We start from the raw sequence: 20,715 nt of genomic DNA on the forward strand, positions 1-20,715 counted from the left end.
TCAGATGTTCCCTGGATCAACAACCCCTGGTGTTATTATCTATAAATATTAATATCCAGTTATGTTTTGTGCATTTAAGAAAAGCACCCAACCCTTTTTTAAAACACTCAACGCAGCTAGCCAGAACTAGTTCTATTCAACATTTTCACAGCTCTTACTGTGAAGATGCCTCTCCCTATGGGAAGGTAAATTTGTTTTCCTCCAGATGTAAGGAGTGCCCCCTTGTTCTCTGTTCAGACTTGAAAGTGAATAACTCTATACCATATAACGTATGTAATAATACATGGTGATTACCCCCCCCCCCAAAAAAAAGAAGTTCTGGATTAAAAAAAATTATATATTTATAGTCACCTAGGTAGATGCATCATCGATCTGATGCAGTGAGGGCTGGTCATACGGGGCCCCGCCCCCCTATCCATACATCCGGCCCCCTAATCCACATGCAGGGCGCCGGACGCATGGACTTCAATTATGTTTTTTTTTTTTTTTAACCATATGATTAGAGCCAGAGGCTCTCACAGGTTAAAAAAATGGGTGGGCTCGGGGCGCAGAGCAGTGCACCCCGAGCCCACCCAGTTGTGTGACAATAGCGAATGAAAATCAGGAAGCGGGTTTTGAGACCCGTTTCCCGATTGGCCAAAAGGAGAAGCCATGCCATTGGGCATGGATGAGGAGGGAGGAGACGCAGAAGGCGGGGGAAGAAGCCGAAGCCTGCTGCTGCATCCAGGCAGGGTGAGAGAGGGAGGGGGAACCCTGCCTGTCCTCTCCTCTCCTCTGGCTCCTGTCTCTCCTGTCTCGCTGTGGGGGGGGGGGGGTGGTGTGCGGCCCGGTGTGGTCCGGGGGGGGTGTGGTGCGCTCGGTCTGCCGGGCCCCCCCGGCCCATGGAGCGCCAGCCGCTACTGATCTGATGCTGTATCTGTTCCCTGCTGGCTCTGCAGTGAGAAGTGAGAGATCAAACACCCTCTGCACTGAGCAGAGAGCTGTCACTGTTAGTCACAGCTGTCTGCTCTCTCCTCCAATGCTCACTGGAGCTCTGGGATGTGGAGGGGGAGGAAGGGGCTGGCTCATGCTCTCGGCTGATCGCTGAGAGGCTGAGCCAGGTGCTGATTCAGGCTTCTGGGCAGATACTGACCATAGGGTCAGCATCTTTTCAGAGCCTGGACTGTCTCTGTGAGGTCAGCCGAAAGCAGGCTTCAGCCAGCTGTCAGCTGAAAAGGGATCACTGGAGTGCAGAATGCACTCCTCCTGTGATCCATAGGAGAAGTATGGCAAAAAAAAGCTTTGTCTATACTTCCCTTTTAATTGCATCTGAATATGTTAGATTCAGCTAATCTTTCCTTATAGGTGAGCTCCTTCATGCCTCTTACCAGTTTGGTTCCCTTCTCTGCACTCTCTTCAGTTCTCCGAAATGCTTTATGTGAACTGGTGCCCAAAACGGAACTGCATATTTTAGATTAGGTTGTACTAATGCTTTGTACAGGGGAATTTTTGTATGGTAAACCTTTAATATGCAGTAACTTATATGTTTAACATGACCTTTAATGTGTACCTGTTATTCAATGCTGAAAACTTTCAGTACTGCATGACAGTTAAACTTTAAGGGCTACTTGGGTAGCATATTACAATCCTGGCATGTAAAAATTGGACTCAGTATCTTTGCTAAATATAGAACCAAAAAAAGTAACCACTACTATTTGAGCTGCTACATGGTCAGAAAAATAGTATACCAAAATAACAGCTAGCTGTAAAGGATATAACTCGCTTCTAAAGAACTGTGATGTGCGAAGTGCAGTAACTCGCAGCAACCCATCCCTACAGAAACGAACACTGATTAACACCATGTCTTTATAGCTGTGACCCCCACAGCGAGATCTCAGCACACCTCCCAAATATTTGCAGCAGCCAGGGCAATGAAGTCAGTGAAACTTCCTAGTTCCTCTCTTTGTAGTGCCTTTTCTATCCATTGCTGTGACAGGGCTGTAACTTTGTGTAATAGGGTCCCATAGCAAAACCATCAAAAGGCCCTCTAAGAGCCGGTTCACACTGAGGCGACACGACTCCTTACTACTTCGGGGGCGACTTGTGCATTACATTGCACCACGACTTCGGAGCGACTTGCAAGGACTTCACATAATGGAAGTCTATGTAAGTCGCTCCGAGGTCGCCCCGAAATAGTACAGGACCCTTTTTCTAAGTCGGAGCGACTTGTGTCGCTCCTATTAGAACGGGTCCTGTAGCGGTCAATGGACCGCGAGGGAGCGCGACTTGTCAGGCTGACAAGTCGCCTGACAAGTCGCGCTAATGTGAACCGGCTTTTATATTCATCTAGCATGTAATTCCCTAAAGTAAAAAAATAAAACATTACTTTCATAACAATCATATCAGTGGCTCCAAGACAATATATAAATGTATTTTAACCAAATATAGTAACTAAACACTTTTGCTAGCCCCGCCCCCGCATATGGCCTTTAAATACATATTTAAAGGACATATGTGCCCTTTAAAAACTGACAGAAGCCCTAATCCTTCTATATGCCATCCAAAAGCATGGTTATAGATATACTTTAGGGGCCACTTCACACCATCTTGTTGTGGTACAGTGGTAAAGCGTGCGTTATCTCAGGTGTAACCATATTGTGTAGCATTACATGTTAAATGTGTTGGTGCGATGTTGTGTTGGTGCAATGTGGTGCCATTTTATTCTGAATGGCAGCCCCACACACCTTCTGATGGACATACAGTATGTTGCAGCACGCTATCAAAAATAATGCATGCAGCTGCAATTCGATGGCGTAAACTATTAAAGGTAAAAGAGAAAGGTTGAGAAAATAAATCTCACTTACTCAACAAGAGGCAGGTGGTAAATAAAATAACAATGTTTATTACAAAATTTCTAAAACATCATAAAATCATGGTAACACCCTCTACTAAACAGTAGGTCAGCAGATACCCAAACCCAAGGCATGGAGGTATGGAACAGGTGTATCTTGCGAAATGCATTGGCTTTTAGACATGGAGGAACTGTGGACCTAACTATTGATATCCACGTGGACTCCTGCAAACTCCACACGATTGGCTCCATACCTCCATGCCTTGGGTTTGGGTATGTGCTGACCTACTGTTTAGTAGTGGGTGTTACCCTGATTTTATGATGTTTTAGAAATTTTGTAATAAAGATTATTTTATTTACCACCTGCCTCATGTTATGCCTACAAAGTCCGGTATTTTTAGTAAGTAGGATCTATTTTTCTCAACATTTCTCTAATAATTGGACATTGGCAAGGTGAGGGTCCTCCCTTTTTTAATGCAACAAGTTTAATGTTAGGATTTAGGAGTGCCCGATGTTCCCTTCATCTTTAGATTAATAATGTATATGTTTGATCAGGGAGCAACCACCCAATAATTACAATGGATTATCCTTGAACATTAAAGTAGACATAAACCCTAACTGAATTACATTTGCTAAAATACTGCATATTCTAAATCCTAAGCATCCCAGTCCCTCGATCTCCTGCAGTCACTTTCTACAGTGATGACTACGTGTCATTTCTCAGGGCGGGACTCATCATGGTGACAATTGTAGACCATACTTGGCTAATCTGTGCTTAAATAGCCTCTTGTAGTCTATAAGCCTGTCATAGGTTGACAATGGGGGAACAAATGGAAATAGAAAAAAAGGTTATACAGCGCTAACAATATGTAATAAGCAGCCAGCAAAAAATGAAAGACAATTCGCAATACATACAACACACAAATATTGTGGTGCTACGAGTGACAAAGTCCAGTAATAAAAGTGCATATGAAGAATCCAGTGTTATAAACAGTTGGGATTAGCAACATCCATAAATACATAAACAGTGCATATATTTTATGTAAACAATTGTATAGAAACAGTCTCTGTGCTTAAAAGGAAGAAACACCCAAAGTGCAGAACGAGTGCAGGAAATTCTTTTTATGTAGAATGTCTCCAAGTTAAGTGCTATGTGCACCTCCACCCATAAATGAAAGAAGGGGGGGACTTACCAGACGGATAGTACCTGATAGAGCGTATACTTTTCAGGTCACATAGGCAGATTGATTTATATAAAGATCATGATATCTGCAATCTCAAGATGGATTTGATGGATTCAGCATCCACTGTTCTTCTTTTGTCTCTGTATTCGCCTCCCGCCTCTGGAGCCTCTTTTGGCTCTGGGCCTCGCTTTCTTCCTTGTATGTCTCTCTGAAAATCCTGGCTTCTTGGGTCATTGGGATTGGTTTGATTGTAGTTGAAAGGTAAATGGTCATAATTATCAAAGTCCCTCTCATAATGGCGGATGTCCCTAAGGGGAGAAAACCTATTACGTGTGGTAATAGGTGTATGGTAGTAGTATGGTAGTATTGAGACTCAGGCTGATGATGTCTCTGATGGTCACCGTAAAAAGGTGACCTACTATCATGTTGAGCATCATAATGTCCCCTATTATGTTGGTTGTGACCACAGGAGTTGCCTCTCCCTCTTCCTCATTGGTTATTATGACCTCTGCCTCTGTTAGGCCCCCCTAGGTGAAAAGGGCAAGGTTGCCACATATTAGAGGTATGTCCGACACTCCTCTGAGGCGGGCCCCAGAGGACGTCTTATGAGACGAAACGCTGCGTCGGGTCTGCTACAAGCGTTGCTGTGATTTTATTCTGGATGTTCTAAGTACTATATACAAGCGCTATTCCTTCTGAATACATGTAAATGCTTCTACTTTAAATTAAATCCCTTTTACACGGGTACACACTATGTTGAGTCTTCTCTTTTCTTGAGCTTATGAGGATGATATACTCGATCCATGTGGTATTATAAGATGATATACTTGATGGGATTAGAGATGTCCAGTGGATGCTGAATACATCAAATCCATCTTGGTATTGCAAATATTGTGAACGTTATATAAATCATTTTGCCTATGTGACTTGGAGAGTAAACGCTCTATCAGGTCCCACCTGCCTGGTAAGCCCCCTCCTGTTTCATCTATGGCTGGAGGTGCACATAGCGATTAACTTGGAGATATTCTACATAAGAAGAACTTTTTGCACTCTTTCTGCACTTTGGGAGTTTCTTCCTTTTTAGCACAGAGACTGTTTCTATACAATTGCTTACATAAAATATATGCTCTGTTTATGTATTTATGGATGTTGCTAATCCCAACTGTTTATAACACTGGATTCATATGCCCTTTTATTACTGCATTTTGCCAGTCTAAGTTTTTTTACAAAGATTCAAATGCACTTTAATTGCTGCCATTTTAAATAACATCGTAGCGCCGCAATATTTGTTTGTTGAATGGGGGAACAAATGCTTTAGACCGCATGATGTCATACTATAACAGAAAGTGCTTGAACAAGAATCTTCATGGCAGGATCGCCAGGTATTATTTAACCATTTGCCAACCAGCCGCCACAGATATACAGCGGCAGGTTCCCCAGAAGCGCTGTACCCGTATGTCGCTTCGCTGGAGCGGTCCTGGGGGCATGCACGCCCATTGGCCAGCAGGGAAGCTGATATGTGGGGCCGGCAGCGGCAATTGCCAGTGAGCACCCACAATTGCTCCTCGTGGAGACAGAACAGCGGCCTGCTGTTTTTAACACAGCAGACCGTTGTTCTGTCAGCAATCAACACAGGGCTCCTGTGTTCCTCCTATTTAGGAACACAGGTCCCTGTGTTTATTCCATAAGCATATCCACCCCACAGTTAGAAAACACCCCCTAGGGACACATTTAACCCTTTGATCGCCCCTGGTGTTAACCCCTTCCCTGCCAGTGTCATTAGTACAGTGACAGTGCATAATTTTAACACTGATTACTGTAGTTATGTCACTGGTCCCCCCAAAAGTGTCAAAAATGTCAGTTAGGTGTCCACCGCAATGTCGCAGCCCTGCTAAAAATCGCTGATTGCCATCAATACTAATAAAAATAAATAAATAAAAATGACATAAATCTTTCCCCTACTTTGTAGACGTGATAACTTGTGAAAACCAATCAAAATACGCTTATTAGGATTTTTTTTTAGCAAAAGTATGTATCAGAATACAAATTGGCCCAAAATTATGAAAAAATTGGGCTTTTTTATTTTTTTTATTGGGAATGTTATATAGCAGAAAGTAAAAAAATATCGTTTTTTTTTTTTTTTATTTCAGAATTGTTGCTCTTTTTTTGTTTATAGCGCAAAAAAAAAAAAAATCGCAGAGGTAATCAAATACCACCAAAAGAAAGCTCTATTTGTGGTAAAAAAGGAAATCAATTGTATTTTGCAGATCGCCGCTATTACTAGTAAAAAAAAAAATTACAAATCTTTCCCCTAGTTTGTAGGCGCGATAACTTTTGCGCAAAATACACTTATTGGGACTTTATTTACCAAAAATATGTAGCAGAATACAAATTGGCCTAAAATGATGAACTGGTTTTTACATTTTTTTTATTGGGAATGTTATATAGCAGAATGTGAAAAATATTGTTTTTTTTCCAAAATTGTCTTTTTTTGTTTATAGTGCAAAAAATAAAAATTGCAAAGGTGATCAAATACCACCAAAAGAAAGCGCTATTTGTGGGAAAAAAAGGACATTAATTTTATTTGGGTACAGCGTCGCATGACCCCGCAATTGTCCATTAAAGTAACGCAGTGCCGAATCGCAAAAAATGGCCTGGTCATTAAGGGGGATAATTTTCTGGTCCAGAAGTGGTTAATGAAAGTTGCAGACAATGATATTTCAGATGACATTAACATGTTAAGGATTTTATAAACTGTCAGTGGGTTTACATATACTTTAATAGTTGATTTGTGTAGTTATTTCCACTTGATTTCAGCCAAATATCTTTCACTCTTCCTTCTTCGGTTTTGAAATTGGACTTCTGATTTGTTGATCTATTTTACTGCATCTGCACATTGCTGCTTGCCTAATTAAATTCACTAGTTTGTGCAGATTTATAGCGAAATGAAATGGCCACAAGTCCTATCTGATAATACCATGAATATAAATTTTGTTTACCTGTCATTTTATTTGGCTTTAATGTCGTTTGGGCTGAAGGAATATTTTGGTCTTTTTTTTTGTTCTTTCTTAGACAATCATGTGATGTTCCGCCTTAGTTTCCTAATATACACTGCAATGACAAAAACAGAAATGGAAAAAGGGCAGCCTTCAGGTAGTGGACTCACAGGAAGTAACATTGGTTACACGTTCCTTATTATTTTGCCATTTCTTGGAATAGAAATAATCCCTAATGGCAACTAGAATATATTTTCCTGTAAAGGAACAGAAAACACAAATTGGACAGACTTCGTTTTTTGGGAAGAACAGGGTCATTATATGTTCTATTTTTAGACGGAGCTGTGAGATTTGTTGGCCTTGGAATAATTGGAAAGCAACAATGTTACAATCCCTACTAATCAGGAGCCAACTAACCAACCTACCTAGAACTATAGTTGGCAATATTATTAAAAATATTTTCTTGAAAAACTTTATTACTGAGCCGAAATTTGGCAAACATTTTACACAGAGCAATTCTTGGAAATAACCACAAAGCCTTAGTTAATCAACAGTGACCTATTAAAGAGAATCTATAGTATTTTTTAGGGGCCCACTTTTATCAGAGAGGGAATATTGACTCCTGAAACCAGAAGAGCACAACCCAAATTTTAAAGCAAACCACTGTGTTTTAATCCAACCAGTGGTTTGTGGAGAAAATGTTGGTGGTTCCCAGGGGTTCTGCCGCAAATTAACATTGTGGAGAATGTATACCGCCCAGTGTTGTTTCCGGTGTTGTTCTCAATGCATGTTGACAGTCAATACTGTCAGCACACATTAATACCCGATGCCTCCCTTGTAGTTCCGGCTCCTGTTAACTCAGAGGGAGGCGCCAAGAGTAGTGTAGAGAGTGGGAAGTGAAGAAGGAGGGGACTTCCAATGGCAGTGCTCACAAACTGTGGAAGTGATCACGGAATTTGAGCACATGGCTGGATAAGGAGGTGAGAAACAATGATGAGTTTGTGTGGAAGGCAGCAGTGTGATGCAGAGAGGGGGGAGGGGAGGATGGGGGGGGGGGGGAAGAGAGCTGGAGCATTCTGTCTATAAGGCAGCAGTGTGATCCAGGAGCAGGGGGCAGAGAGCCGGAGCATTGTGTGTGTATAAGATATGTAAAATTCATGGTAGTGGTCTGGGGGATTCAAAATTGTGAGCTTAGTAGTCCGTGAGGCCTGAAAGGTTGGTGACCACTGCTTTAACCACTTCTGGACTGGAAGGTTTTACCCCCTTAATGACCAGGCTATTTTTTGCTATTCGGCACTGCGTTATTTTAACTGACAATTGCGTGGTCGTCCGACGCTGTACCCAAATAAAATTGATGTCCTTTTTTTCCCACAAATAGAGCTTTCTTTTGGTGGTATTTGATCACCTTTGCAATTTTTATTTTTTGCACTATAAACAAAAAAAGAGCGACAATTCTGGAAAAAAAACAATATTTTTCACATTCTGCTATATAACATTCCCAATAAAAAAAATTTAAAAACCAGTTCATCATTTTAGGCCAATTTGTATTCTGCTACATATTTTTGGTAAATAACATCCCAATAAGTGTATTTTGCGCAAAAGTTATCGCGCATACAAACTAGTAGAAAGATTTGTCATTTTTTTTTTTTACTAGTAATAGCGGCGATCTGCGATTTTTAGCGGGACTGCAACATTGTGGCGGACAGATCGGACCCCTAACTGACATTTGTGACACTTTTGGGGGGACCAGTGATATTACTACAGTAATCAGTGCTAAAAATATGTACTGTTACTGTAATAATGACACTGGCATGGAAGGGGTTAACCCAGGGGCGATCAAAGGGTTAAGTGTGAGCCTAGGGCAGTGTTTTCTAACTGTATGGGGGAGGGACTTGTGGAATCAACACAGAGACCTGGGTTCCTAAATAGGAGGAACACCTGCGCTCTATGTTCATTCCAGAGAGAACAACTGTCTGCTGTGTTTACAACAGCAGATGGTCATTCTCTCTCAGTGGGGAGTGGCAGTCACATCCACCAGTCCCGTGGATCGGCTTCCCCACTTCCTAATGGGGCTGGTGCGCGGCTCCGGCAGCGCGCCTGCCCCCCTCCCAGGAGTGCTCCTGTGAGCCAGCGTACCCATACGTCATTTCGCGCAGGCGAACCAGCCTGCCGCAGTATATCTGTGGTAGGCGGTCGGCAAGTGGTTACACTACATGTACCACGTCCATACCACTGCTTTTTTAACCCAGTGGCACTTGGTACTGTTAGAGACTCCTTTTTCTTTCTTTCTTTTTTTTTTACGTTTATATATTTTTGTTATAATGAACAATTTAGGATTGGAGATTACCTAAACCCCCCAAACCCCATTATATATTTTCTGAAAGCAGAGATCTTGTACAATAAAAATTTTTATAAATGAAGCTTTAACAGCCTTCACAGGTTATCGGTTCAAAGTTACCAGTAAATGATGGTCCTAGAATTAATTTTATAACCTTTTTGTACATAGGCACACCCAATCTGGGGATCTGTTTACAAGTCTGTGCTGCCAACATTGTATGCCATACATTGGTGGCAGTGAAAGGGTTAGACAGCTTATTTTTCTAGCTATGTATATGAATGTGATTAGCTTAAAGTTACCTGTTGATAATGTCAGACTGAAAAAACTGATAGCTGAAAGAAGATTATAAACACTTACCTCTTCTGCTGCCCTCTCTGCTGGACCCTGCTCTGTTGCTGAGGAATTGTCACCCAAAGTGTTTAGAGAAACCTCCACATCCAGGAGAGTTTATCGCCTGTGTTTCCTCTGCAGTGCTCACTGGTTCCATCATATTAGCAATGTAGAGGTCGGCAGAAGGATCCAGTGAGCGCTGCAGGAGGCACAGGAGTTTGACACTCCAGGAAGTGATGGTTTTGCAGCAGACTTTAGATGAATATTCCTCAGCAACATTCGGCGGTAGCAGGATAGGTTCTAAAAGTATTTACAGTCTGTTTTCCAGGTAACTTTTTTAAAATGTTTTTGAATTTGGCAACAGGGTCACCTTAATGCCCCTTTCACACTTGCGGATCGTTCAGATCCGCCTGTCAGTTTTTCAGGCGGATCTGAACGGATGCCCCATGCATCTCTATGGGGTATCGGATGTCAGGGGAGACATGTCTTCTGACATCCCATCCGGTCCGTTAAATCTGGACGGATGGAAACCCTATTTTCCATCTGTCCAGTGGATCTGTCGGCGGGTCGATCCCCTGCTGAGAAAAACAGAGTCCGCCAATGGACTCCAAGTGTGAAAGGGGCCTTATTTGATTTTTTTTTTTTTTTTTTAAGTCTATGAGGCAGGGCTGATCTTGTAGTCAACAGATTCTCTTTAAGACTAAATGAATTAATCATAACAGTCATCAGGGCCGCTGATAAGGCAGTACAGCCAGCCCTCCTGTACTGGGCATAGACACCATCAGTTCAAAAGAGGGGCCCAGCCAACTGTTGAGCAGGAAGGCCGACAGTACTGTCTTATTGCAGCCACATGCTCCCCTCCCATCTGCTGTCCAGGCCGCTGTTTGTCTCCTTCCCCAGCAGCACTTCCTCTCCTTCTCTCCCGTCAGCAGCTACTGTGGGCACAAAGGAAGATGTTTCTGGATAGAGAGTGGGAAAAGGGGCCGGTACATATGTCATTTACTGGCCCCTTCCTTTCCTAAATGCACACAGAGAGCGATCAGTATTAATCACTCCTGTGTCCATTCATCATTGAAGCATAGTAAACTGTTTTTGTGAATGAGCATGAAGCCTTAGAGTGCTTCCTATTCATTAATCCGTACTGCTGAGGCTGCAAAGAAAAGGACTGATAAATCTATGTTCTCAGTCACTTTCGGCTGGAAGAGGGGGGGGGGGCTCCGTCAGGTAGGTTGTATGGGGCCCCTTGATTTCTAACAGCAGCCCTGACAGTCATTACAGTCAACTTGTACAGAGAGAATATGTAACCTGCCAAATCTGAATATGCTGGTTGTGTGGCTCTCATACTTTGAGTCAGTGACTGAGAATAAGTATGCAGATAAGGATCTCTGACTTGACTCTACTGATTTGTCTACTTGTTTTGACAGTATTAAAGACAATGGGTCAGCATAACAGCCAGGCAGCTGACATTGTGAAAATGAGATCTGCAATAGGTATCAGTATGCTCTAAATCAGAACTGTTTTGAGGGACTTTGGAGGATAACGCTGCTGACTGATCCCTCTAAAAATGCTAGTTGCCAGCAGCTATTGTTAATCCAATGGCTTTGGGGCTTTCAGGGTCACTGACCTGAAACATATACATATCAGGAGTTGAGACTTCAGTCTGGCTTTCTACTCAGCATGCTTGTTTCAGGTTCATGAATCAGAAAGTGAATGTCAGCAATGGCAGTCTAAGTGTGTTTCTAATGACAGGTTTTCTTTTTAGGTGTTGAATTGTATTGAGAAGGTTGCTGTTGAGAGGATGCGGGTGCAGAAATGAGAAAGTTGTCAAGTTGCACATATCCTTTCAACATGTATATTTCTTGAAATATAGATCACCACCAAAGGTCACACATATCTGTCTATAAAAAAAATCATCAAAACATGGAAGAACAAGCAAGTAAAAGTGTGACAGTCACACCAAAACTAAATTTCCAGGCAGTAATTTCAGTCCTCCTCTGCTGAACTACAGAACATTTCCCTTATTTTATGGAAATTAGCAGAGGGTTTTTTTTTTTTAGTCCAGTGGGAACAGTGGGTTGGGCTGACAACACTGCTTAGGATTTCGGGGCAGTGAAGGCTCTGCATGGTCTACTCACCACAGGGAGTTAGGAGCCCTGAAGAAGGGAGCATGCCTCCCGAAATGCATCAGTGGTTCAACTACAGGGATGATTACTTCCACAAGTGTGGACTCATTCAATGCGATTTTTGCTCTTCATGTCTGTATGTTTTTGGCATTTTAATTAATTTTTTTAAGGTGTCCAAGGGTAATGCACTAGGTGTTTGTGCCTCCTTTTCTCTTTCACATGCACTTCTGTTTGGAGTCCCCTGCCTGAGGACAGTGGCACGCCTAGTAGTCCCATCGGAGTGAGCGCTTGGGTGATTCAGTTGTTTGGAAAATCCAGCTTAAAACACTCTCAGTGCATCAACACAAAAGGTGTTCAAAACCCCACAGTTTGTTTTCTTTCTAAAGCAGCCACAGCCTGAATAGAAAAGTCTGTCCCCTGCCAGCATGCTGCAGAGAAGGACCTTTGCTTTCTGTGGGAGAACAGTATTCTCTCTGCAGAGAGACCAATACTTTAATCACATCTGGACCGGGAGGATTTGCCCCCCTAATGACCAGGCCATTTTTTGTGATTCGGCACTGCATTAATTTAACGGACAATTGCGCAGTAGTGCAACGCTTTACCCAAATATAATTGATGTCCTTTTTTTCCCCACAAATAGAGCTTTCTTTTGGTGGTATTTGATCATCTGTGCAATTTTTATTTTTTGCGCTATAAACAAAAAAAAAAGCGACAATTCTGAAAAAAAAAAAAACAATATTTTTCACATTCTGCATAACATTCCCAAACAAAAAATGTAAGGCCCCGTTCACATAGGGGCGATCCGACTTGGGGGGGCGACCTCCGCGGTCGAGGTGCGAGCAGCGCGCCGCGACCTCGGAGCGGCCGCCACGGACTTCATAACATTGAAGTCTATGGCGGTCGCCTCTGGGTCGCCCCAAAGAAGCTCCGGACCCTTTTTCTAAGTCGGAGCGACTTGTGTCGCTCCTATTAGAACGGGTCCGCAGCTTCCCTATGGAAGGCGACCTACAGCGACCTGTGAGGCGACCAGGTCGCCTCACAGCTCGCCTTAGTGTGAACGGGGACTTAAAGTCAAAATTTTTAAACATTTTAGCCCAATTTGTTTTCTGCTACATATTTTTGGTAAAAAAAATCACAGTTTACGCAAAAGTTATCGCGTCTACAAACTATGGGAAAGATTTATGTCATTTTTATTGTTTTTTTTTTTTTACTAGTAATGGCAGTGATCTGCAATTTTTAGCGGGACTGCAACATTGCATCTGTGACGGGTGGTCCGGAAGCGGTCCGGAAGCGGTTAAAGTGCAACTACACTTTATCTGAGCTTCACAAATCAAAAATCGCTATTTAAATCATTTTTAATATTCAAAGCAAACTCTTGGCTGAGAAATCCCTTTGGAAAAACACCCCCCTAGCATTTCTGGCCATGGTCATCTTGAGTAAGGGCAAATGATTTATGTAGCATTGACTTCCTAGAATGCATCTGGCCTTCGTTCAGGCATGCAAGCTGAAGGGCGTGCTTAGCTGAGAAAGCCCCTCCTCCTCAACTGAAGACGCTTCGGATGTATGACATCATTTGCCTAGGCTTGGAAACCAGGAAGAAACTAAAAAAATGTAAAAGAAAAATGTAAAATATGATATACTTTCCTATCTATTTACTAATTCTAGCAGCATAAGAATTAAAAAATGGTCAATGTTGATTGAGAGAGGGAAGTTTTGGGAAATTATTGAGACCACCCACAGAGAGGTGTACGTTAGGAAAATGAGGATGTAGCTGCTACTTTGGAGTACGTATTTTTACAAAAGCAGGAAAATTAAAGCGGAAATAGGAGTTATCATTTTTTGCCAACTTACATTTGGTTCAACTTGGTTTGAGGAAGTATCCATTTCTGATATCCAGAGAGCCGCTGGAGATGCTGAAAATCACTGAAGTAGTCCGTGCCACATACAGTGATGCCACATACAGCTTTTTCAGCACTTTCCCCTCTGCAAACTAAACACGGGGCCATTCAGAGAATGGGATGACACTCGCTTGCTTCTCTCCACCTTGTCCAATCAGATAACTCTACATACATTACAAAGGCGCATCTTTGGAATGTAAGCAATCCTTGCACAGAATGTATTATATACTTTCACACATAACTGTGAGGGTGTTTATGATCCAGCCTTTGGAGCAAGCTGTCCACGATTTTCAGCTTCATACATGGAATTGTTTTAACACGTCAAACACGATGGATGCCAGTTCAAATGGATCTTCACTCTCTCAGTCAACATGAAATATTTCTAATCCTTATGCTGCTAGCATTAGTAAACAGATAGGAAAGTATATCATATTTACTTGTTTTACACTTTTTTTTGCATTTCTTCAGTTAATTTCTGGTTTCCATGCCTCGGCAAATGATGTCATACATCCCAGGAGTCTTGAGGAGGGGAGGAAGGGTTCTCAGCTCAGCCAATGCCTGAGACGGATTCCAGGAAGTACATGATACATAAATCATCTGCCCTAACTCAAGATGGCCCCGGCCACAAATGCCAGGGGGCATTTTTCAAAAAAAAATTCTGAGCAAAATAAAGCATGGAGACATAGATGGATGGATGGGGGAGTTTGTTTAAATACTAAAAATGAATGAAATAGCATTTTTGGGTGCCCAGATACAGTGCGGTTCCACTTTAAGGAGTATGTTTCTACTTGCTGACTTTATTTTATTTATGACAGTAAGACAGTACGGGGATTTCTGGTGGGGGATCTTACCAGTGAAGTCCCCTAGATTTATAACAAGACAGTATGTAATTTCACTTCTCATATGCACATAAACTGACAAATACACTTTGGATGGAGTTAGCCTTTGAAAAAAATGAGTTGACAGCTGAATAAAGATAAACTAACAGTGGAATGAAAATGCTTGCTTTCTGCTTACTTCAGGATAACAAAATAAAGGCAGCAAATTCAAAACTCCAGCACGTTGAAGATTTCAAACACAAAAGGCCTAACATTTTATATTATTATATTTGTAGTCAGGAAGGTTAACAGGAAAGTCAGACTGACAGTCATTAGTGTAGACTAGATCCTTTTGGACCATATTTGACCCTCTTATTCCTTTCTGATGGCTTTTAGGAATATTGCACTAAAAGATAATAATGGAGGTGATGATGTAATTGTGTTTGGAGCATCATGGTGAGCAGTAGATGTCAAACGTAGGACATCAAAATGTCAGAAACTACAATGAAGTTATGCTTTTGGACATATGACGTAAAAAACAAACCTAAGCTTTGCCCTTAGAGGACAATGCAACAGGTTCACTTTAACGCCCTCCTCTCCAGATCCTATACTTCTTTTACCTCCATGGCAGAACATGTGACTCACTTCCCTGCGTCTCATGTGACAGAGCTGGTGTTTTGTGAATGGCCAGGGGTTTTGGATGGACAGACAGCCCCCACTCTGTAAAGGCTAGAGTGATTTGGAGCTTACACAAGGCCTCCTTTTCTGGTGGCTAAACAGAGCAGCAGGGTAGTAAAAAAAAAGGAAAACTTCTGCTGCTGGGAAAGGGGACATTAAAGATCACCTGCTGATTTGCCCTACATAGGTAGTGCATAGGTTCCTTTTAACCGCTTGCCGACAGTCGCACAACTATTTACTGCGACAGTCAGCCCCGTTTAGGCAAACCGACGTAGGGCTACGTCGCTCGCCTACGAGCCTCTAGGGGGCGAGCGCGCGCCGCCGGAGGTGCGCTCCCGCCCCGCTCATTCCCTGACATGTCCGCACAAATGACCGGCGGCTCCGATGTCTGCCAGTCACCCGCGATCTCCCGGTGGAGAGGGAGAAAGGCAGGCGGCTAATGTAAACAAAGCCGCCTGTCATTCTCCCTGATTTAACTGCAGAGACTACACGATCCTGCTATGTAGGATCGTATGTCTCTGTGGTTACATCACTAGCCACGCCCCTTTACAGTTAGAATCACGCCCCTAGGGACACACTTAACCCCTTGATCACTAATAAGGTTAACCCCTTCCCTGCCAGTGTCATTTTTACAGTAACAGTGCATACGTCTAGCCCTGATTACTGTAGTAATGTCACTGGTACCCCCAAAAATTTAAAAAATGTTAGTCAGGGGTCCGATCTGTCCGCCGCAATGTCGCAGTCCTGCAAAAAAAAAAAAAAAATCGCATTACTAGTTAAGAAAAAAAACAATAAAAATGACATAAATCTTTTCCTTAGTTAGTAAACGCAATAACTTTTGCGCAAACCAATCAAAATACGCTTATTGCGATTTTTTTTACCAAAACTATGTAGCAGAAAACAAATTGGCCTAAAATGTTAAAAAATTTTATCTTTTACATATTTTTTGGGGGAATTTCATATAAAAAAATGTGAAAAATATTGTTATTTTTTCAAAATTGTCGCTCATTTTTTTGTTTATAGCGCAAAAAGTAAAAATCGCACAGGTGATCAAATACCACCAAAAGAAAGCTCTGTTTGTGGGAAAAAAAGGACAACAATTTCATTTGTGTACAGCGTCGCACGACCGCGCAATTGTCTGTTGAAGTCACGCAGTGCCGAATCGCAAAATAGGCCCTGGTCTTTGAGCAGGAAAATCCTCCGGGGCTTAAGTGGTTAAAGATTCCCTCCATGTAAAAAAGTAAAATATTACCCAGAAAGCATTACCAGTAAACCAAAAATCTAAGAAAATTTCCCACAACTGGAAAAAAAAAGTTTTCAGAATTTTATTGGCTGGGGTTGAAGGCTCTTTCACTTATATTGTGCTGGGCGAGCTCACTCCTTCACATCTACAGTATATGTCTTTTTATTATGTGGAAGTACATCACCTGATGGGTGCAGACTAAAGGCTCGTACACACTTGATGAAAATTGGACGAAATATCCTCCGATTTTTCTCTCTCATGCTCAGCAGTCATAACCGTTTTTAGTTGACAGTGCATAATGTTCACAAAATTTATCGTCCGTTTTTTTTTGGACGTTTTTTCCTAGACTTCCGGATCGTCAGCAGCTTCAGATCATGCGCGGTCTTTTGTATCTGATTTTTCACAGACGTACTGCATACACATTAAATGAAAATTGGTCGTCTGGGGACGGACGATAAAGATTTTGGTGTTTGTCCCTCCGTTTTTTTCCCTTGAAAATGTCGGCATCCGCTGCTGAAAGTTGTGTACACACTAGCTGAAAATTGTAAGATTTTACCCCGGACGGGAATTTTCGGCAGATTTTCTACTCGTGTGTACCCCACTTTACTAGGCCCACAGGAAAAATAGAATATACAACACAGTAGTGTAGTTCTGCAACAGCTGGAGGGCCGAAGTTTGGAGATCCCTGGTATAGAATATACCTTTAAATAATAGATACAATAATAGTTTCATTACATAACACTCCCCAGACCAACAACACAATTGAAAACAGGGTGTAGGGAGCAATTCCTAATATTGCCAGGAGACGCAGTTTTGGTCACAAGCACAGGATTACAGAATCAGCAACATTGTCCATTGGGGGGGAGAGGGGGATATAAGACACAAATTGGTTTCCCTCTGAGGCTAAAGTTGAATTGCAATCGTCAACTTATAAAGGTAATAAATATCTCTGCCCGTGAAGCTTTTTTATAATATAGATTAGGAAAATTGACCGGTGATCAACTTGGTACACATGGAAAAATGTTGTGCAAAGGAAAGATTTTAATGCTTTACAGTAACTAAATATTTGGAAAAATAAAAAAAATATATATATATATATACTGTATATATATATATATATATATATATACTGTATATACACACACACACTGACAGACACTGACAGACACAGACAGCAATAAAAATTTGAAAGAGTTGCCAACATCTTATCACTCTATCCAACAGGGAATAAAAACTTTTGGGACTTTGGGTCCTATTTTTTTTGTAATAAATTGCAGTTTATTTTCTTTCAAGGACATTTCTTCTTAAAGTTTACTGCAAAAAGTATGAAACTATATTTTATAAGGCTTCACCAAATTAAGAGGATTCTTTTTCAGACCAGTGACAGTGCAAAGCACACCACCATGTGCTGCGGTAACGCACTCGCCACAATACAATGCACATCAATGCTGCAGCACATCAAAACAGATATTGTGTGTTATAGTGTGCTGTGGTGCACTGTAGGGCAGCTGCACTCAGAAGATGTGCATTTGGAATAGCACTCCATCCATCAAGATGGTGTAAACTGGCCGCTTATTTGATTTTTTTTAAATTATGCTTATGAGATTAAGGTTGATTGAGGTAAGAGATCCCTATATATTGACCCTAGTACATCATCATGAGTTGAGACACAATAAAAATTGCACACAAATGCCAGGAAAACCATAATGAGGTATTATTAATATTATCCACCATATACAGTATATTACAATACTTAAATTGCATTTCACTTTGCAGTGTATATGACTTAAAACAACTTATGAGCATTCAGGCTTCAGCAGGATTGTCACTTGATACCTCTATATGAAAACCCAACCAAACGTTGATTGATGTTGAGTAATGGGGGTCCCAGTAAGGGTGGATTATAGCTGTGTGGCCTGGGTAAAATTGCTAACAGCCTCTAGTGTTCCACCTGGATTTAGGTCATAAGCTACCATATGGACAGCTTTTTTTGTAAATTGATATCCATGTTGTACTGTTTAATTTAAATGAATTCATTTTTTTCCCACAGAAATTTAGAGAATTTGTACCAGGGACCACGAGCAACAGAGTTCTTCAGCATCAAGGATCATTGGATGGATGGGGTACATCTTCCCTGCCGAGCTATGATGAGAGTTCAATTATACAGAGTCCTCCACCCCGGTCCATGTCACCTGCTTGGAGCGACCGTTCACCATCCCCATCACCTGTACGAATGGAGAATGACCTTAGAGTGGGAAATCAGATGAAATCTCTTCTTGCCAGAAATATAATCAATGCAGCAAAGCGCAAGAATGCCTCACCATGGGGGGTTACTAGTCCGCAGTCTCCTGTTCATATTACATCACCCTGGAGTCTACCAGTTGGCAATGGATCCTCTCTGCCTGCTACACCTAGAGCCAGACGGTCACCAACTGGTTCAGATATCTCAATGGAATCAGAGGATTCTGGAGCAAAATCTCCAGGATTTCGGAGCTTACCATTTTCACCAAAGGGGTGGTATGGTAGCATGCGGGGGAAGCGAGATAGTCTACCCTCTAGCTCACCCTTTGCTTACACCCCATAAATGATTCTGTCCAACTCAAGTTCCATTAGATACCAAATCAAGCTTCTGGAGCACAAACAGCTTTCCATTTACTATACTGCCAAATTAGGCTTTTAGATTAAAACTACAAACATTTGGGAATTAAAAATTTGAATCCTAAAAAATGAATCTAAATTCAAGTGGCTCAGTTCTGACTTCACAGGGTAAAACTCAACGGAAGTCTAAGCAATCACTGACATTAAACCTAAATAAACAATGAATAATTCCCGTAACAGCTGAGCAATATATTTCAAAGTAGTTTCTCATGAACACTGTAAATTGTATAAAGTCTAATTAGCCTCCATTTTTTATTATCATTTTAATTCCAGCAATTTATTTTTTAAGACACACGTTATAAAACTAAATGGAAGAACTGTATTATTAATCACATTTTGGAGGCAACAATATGAGTTTTGAGATAAAAAATTATTACTGGAAAAATAAGGAACATTTGTAATTTTGAAGATTATTTTTTAAACAACTGACTGTGGACCTTTATTGTCATATATGTATAGTTTTGTGGACAATTAATCAGCAGACGGCTTCACTTAGCTACAAAATATGATGGACAGGTTTTGCAAGAATTTACTTTTGTAATGTGGAGAACTTTTGTTAGGCATATACGAGACAATTACTTCGGACTACCTAGCAAAGATTTAACCTCTGCTGATAACAATCTTCAAATGCAAAGGGCTAAGTGCGGATCATTCCAACTAATGAAGATCTTAAACTAATCCTTCAACATGCCGGAAAAGCTTTAACATTGGAGAGCCTAAGGAAACTAATTGTTGTCATACACAATATACTGGTGAATTGGTTCCTCTGTTTTGGCGACTGACAACAAAATATTTGGAAAGACTACAAAATGACTGGAAATCCATGAGTACAAACAATTATTTTAACTGGGAGGAATAAGTGATGATCAGTGGCGCTTACTGACCATCCAGGATATCCAATCAGTTTTCTTCTCAGAAAAAAAATCTGTTTGTTGGTGGCCAGCATTATCCGTAATTAGATATCAAGACAATCTAGAGGGTGGATGTAATGAGCTTAACTGTGGAGGCCTTTCCACATCTGCCTTTGCACTGATAAAAACCTCTCAGTATTCTATGCATAGGCTTTTGTCACTGCACATTTATCAATGCACTATAATTGCTTTTAACTGTCCACTGCGGGGAAGGTGCACACAAGACCTGGGGACACTACGAATGAAATAAAATACAATTTCTTCAGCTAAGAAAAGGAAGCAACATGCCAAAGAAAGATAGACAGTTTTAGAAAACTGAAGGTACTTTATGATATTTAATCGTGTTTTAAATAAAGGGCCCACTTGTCTGTAGCCAATAACAACATGGCTAGCTTGTGAAGGATTTAAAAAGAGCCAGAGGGAAACAGGTTGCTATAATGACTGCTATACACAACTGACTGATTTATCCAGTAATGAAAGGCATCTTGTAATATTCACAAATATATCAGTAAATTGGGTGCTTAATATGTGAAATCCAGTTGCACAAATATTTTTTATTTTTTTGCAGAGAGCTCAAGAAAGACACAAAACAGTTCAAATGTGGTCCCTAGCCTAGTTGAATGAAGGTCGGGACCGGTAAAGGTGCTTGCTCCAGTTATGCCTCGTTCACACTGGAAGCAAGTTTACTGCCCTTCTGAAAAGTAATAC

The 20,715-nt window shown here is 41.3% G+C and overlaps 1 protein-coding gene across 1 annotated transcript in view; it reads left to right on the forward strand.

The window, feature by feature from the left end:
• The window catches only part of SYNPO (synaptopodin), a 179,846-nt gene extending 159,978 nt beyond the window's left edge, over positions 1–19,868 (forward strand). The window contains exon 4 of the mRNA XM_082254538.1: positions 18,489–19,868. Coding sequence (XP_082110664.1) covers positions 18,489–19,022 — 534 coding nt within the window. The 3' untranslated portion in view covers positions 19,023–19,868. The remainder of the gene's footprint in view (positions 1–18,488) is intronic.
• The last annotated feature ends 847 nt before the right edge of the window (positions 19,869–20,715 follow it).

Source organism: Pelophylax lessonae, assembly GCF_965119305.1.
Source record: "Pelophylax lessonae genome assembly, chromosome: 4".
Classification (NCBI taxonomy): Eukaryota; Metazoa; Chordata; class Amphibia; order Anura; family Ranidae; genus Pelophylax; species Pelophylax lessonae.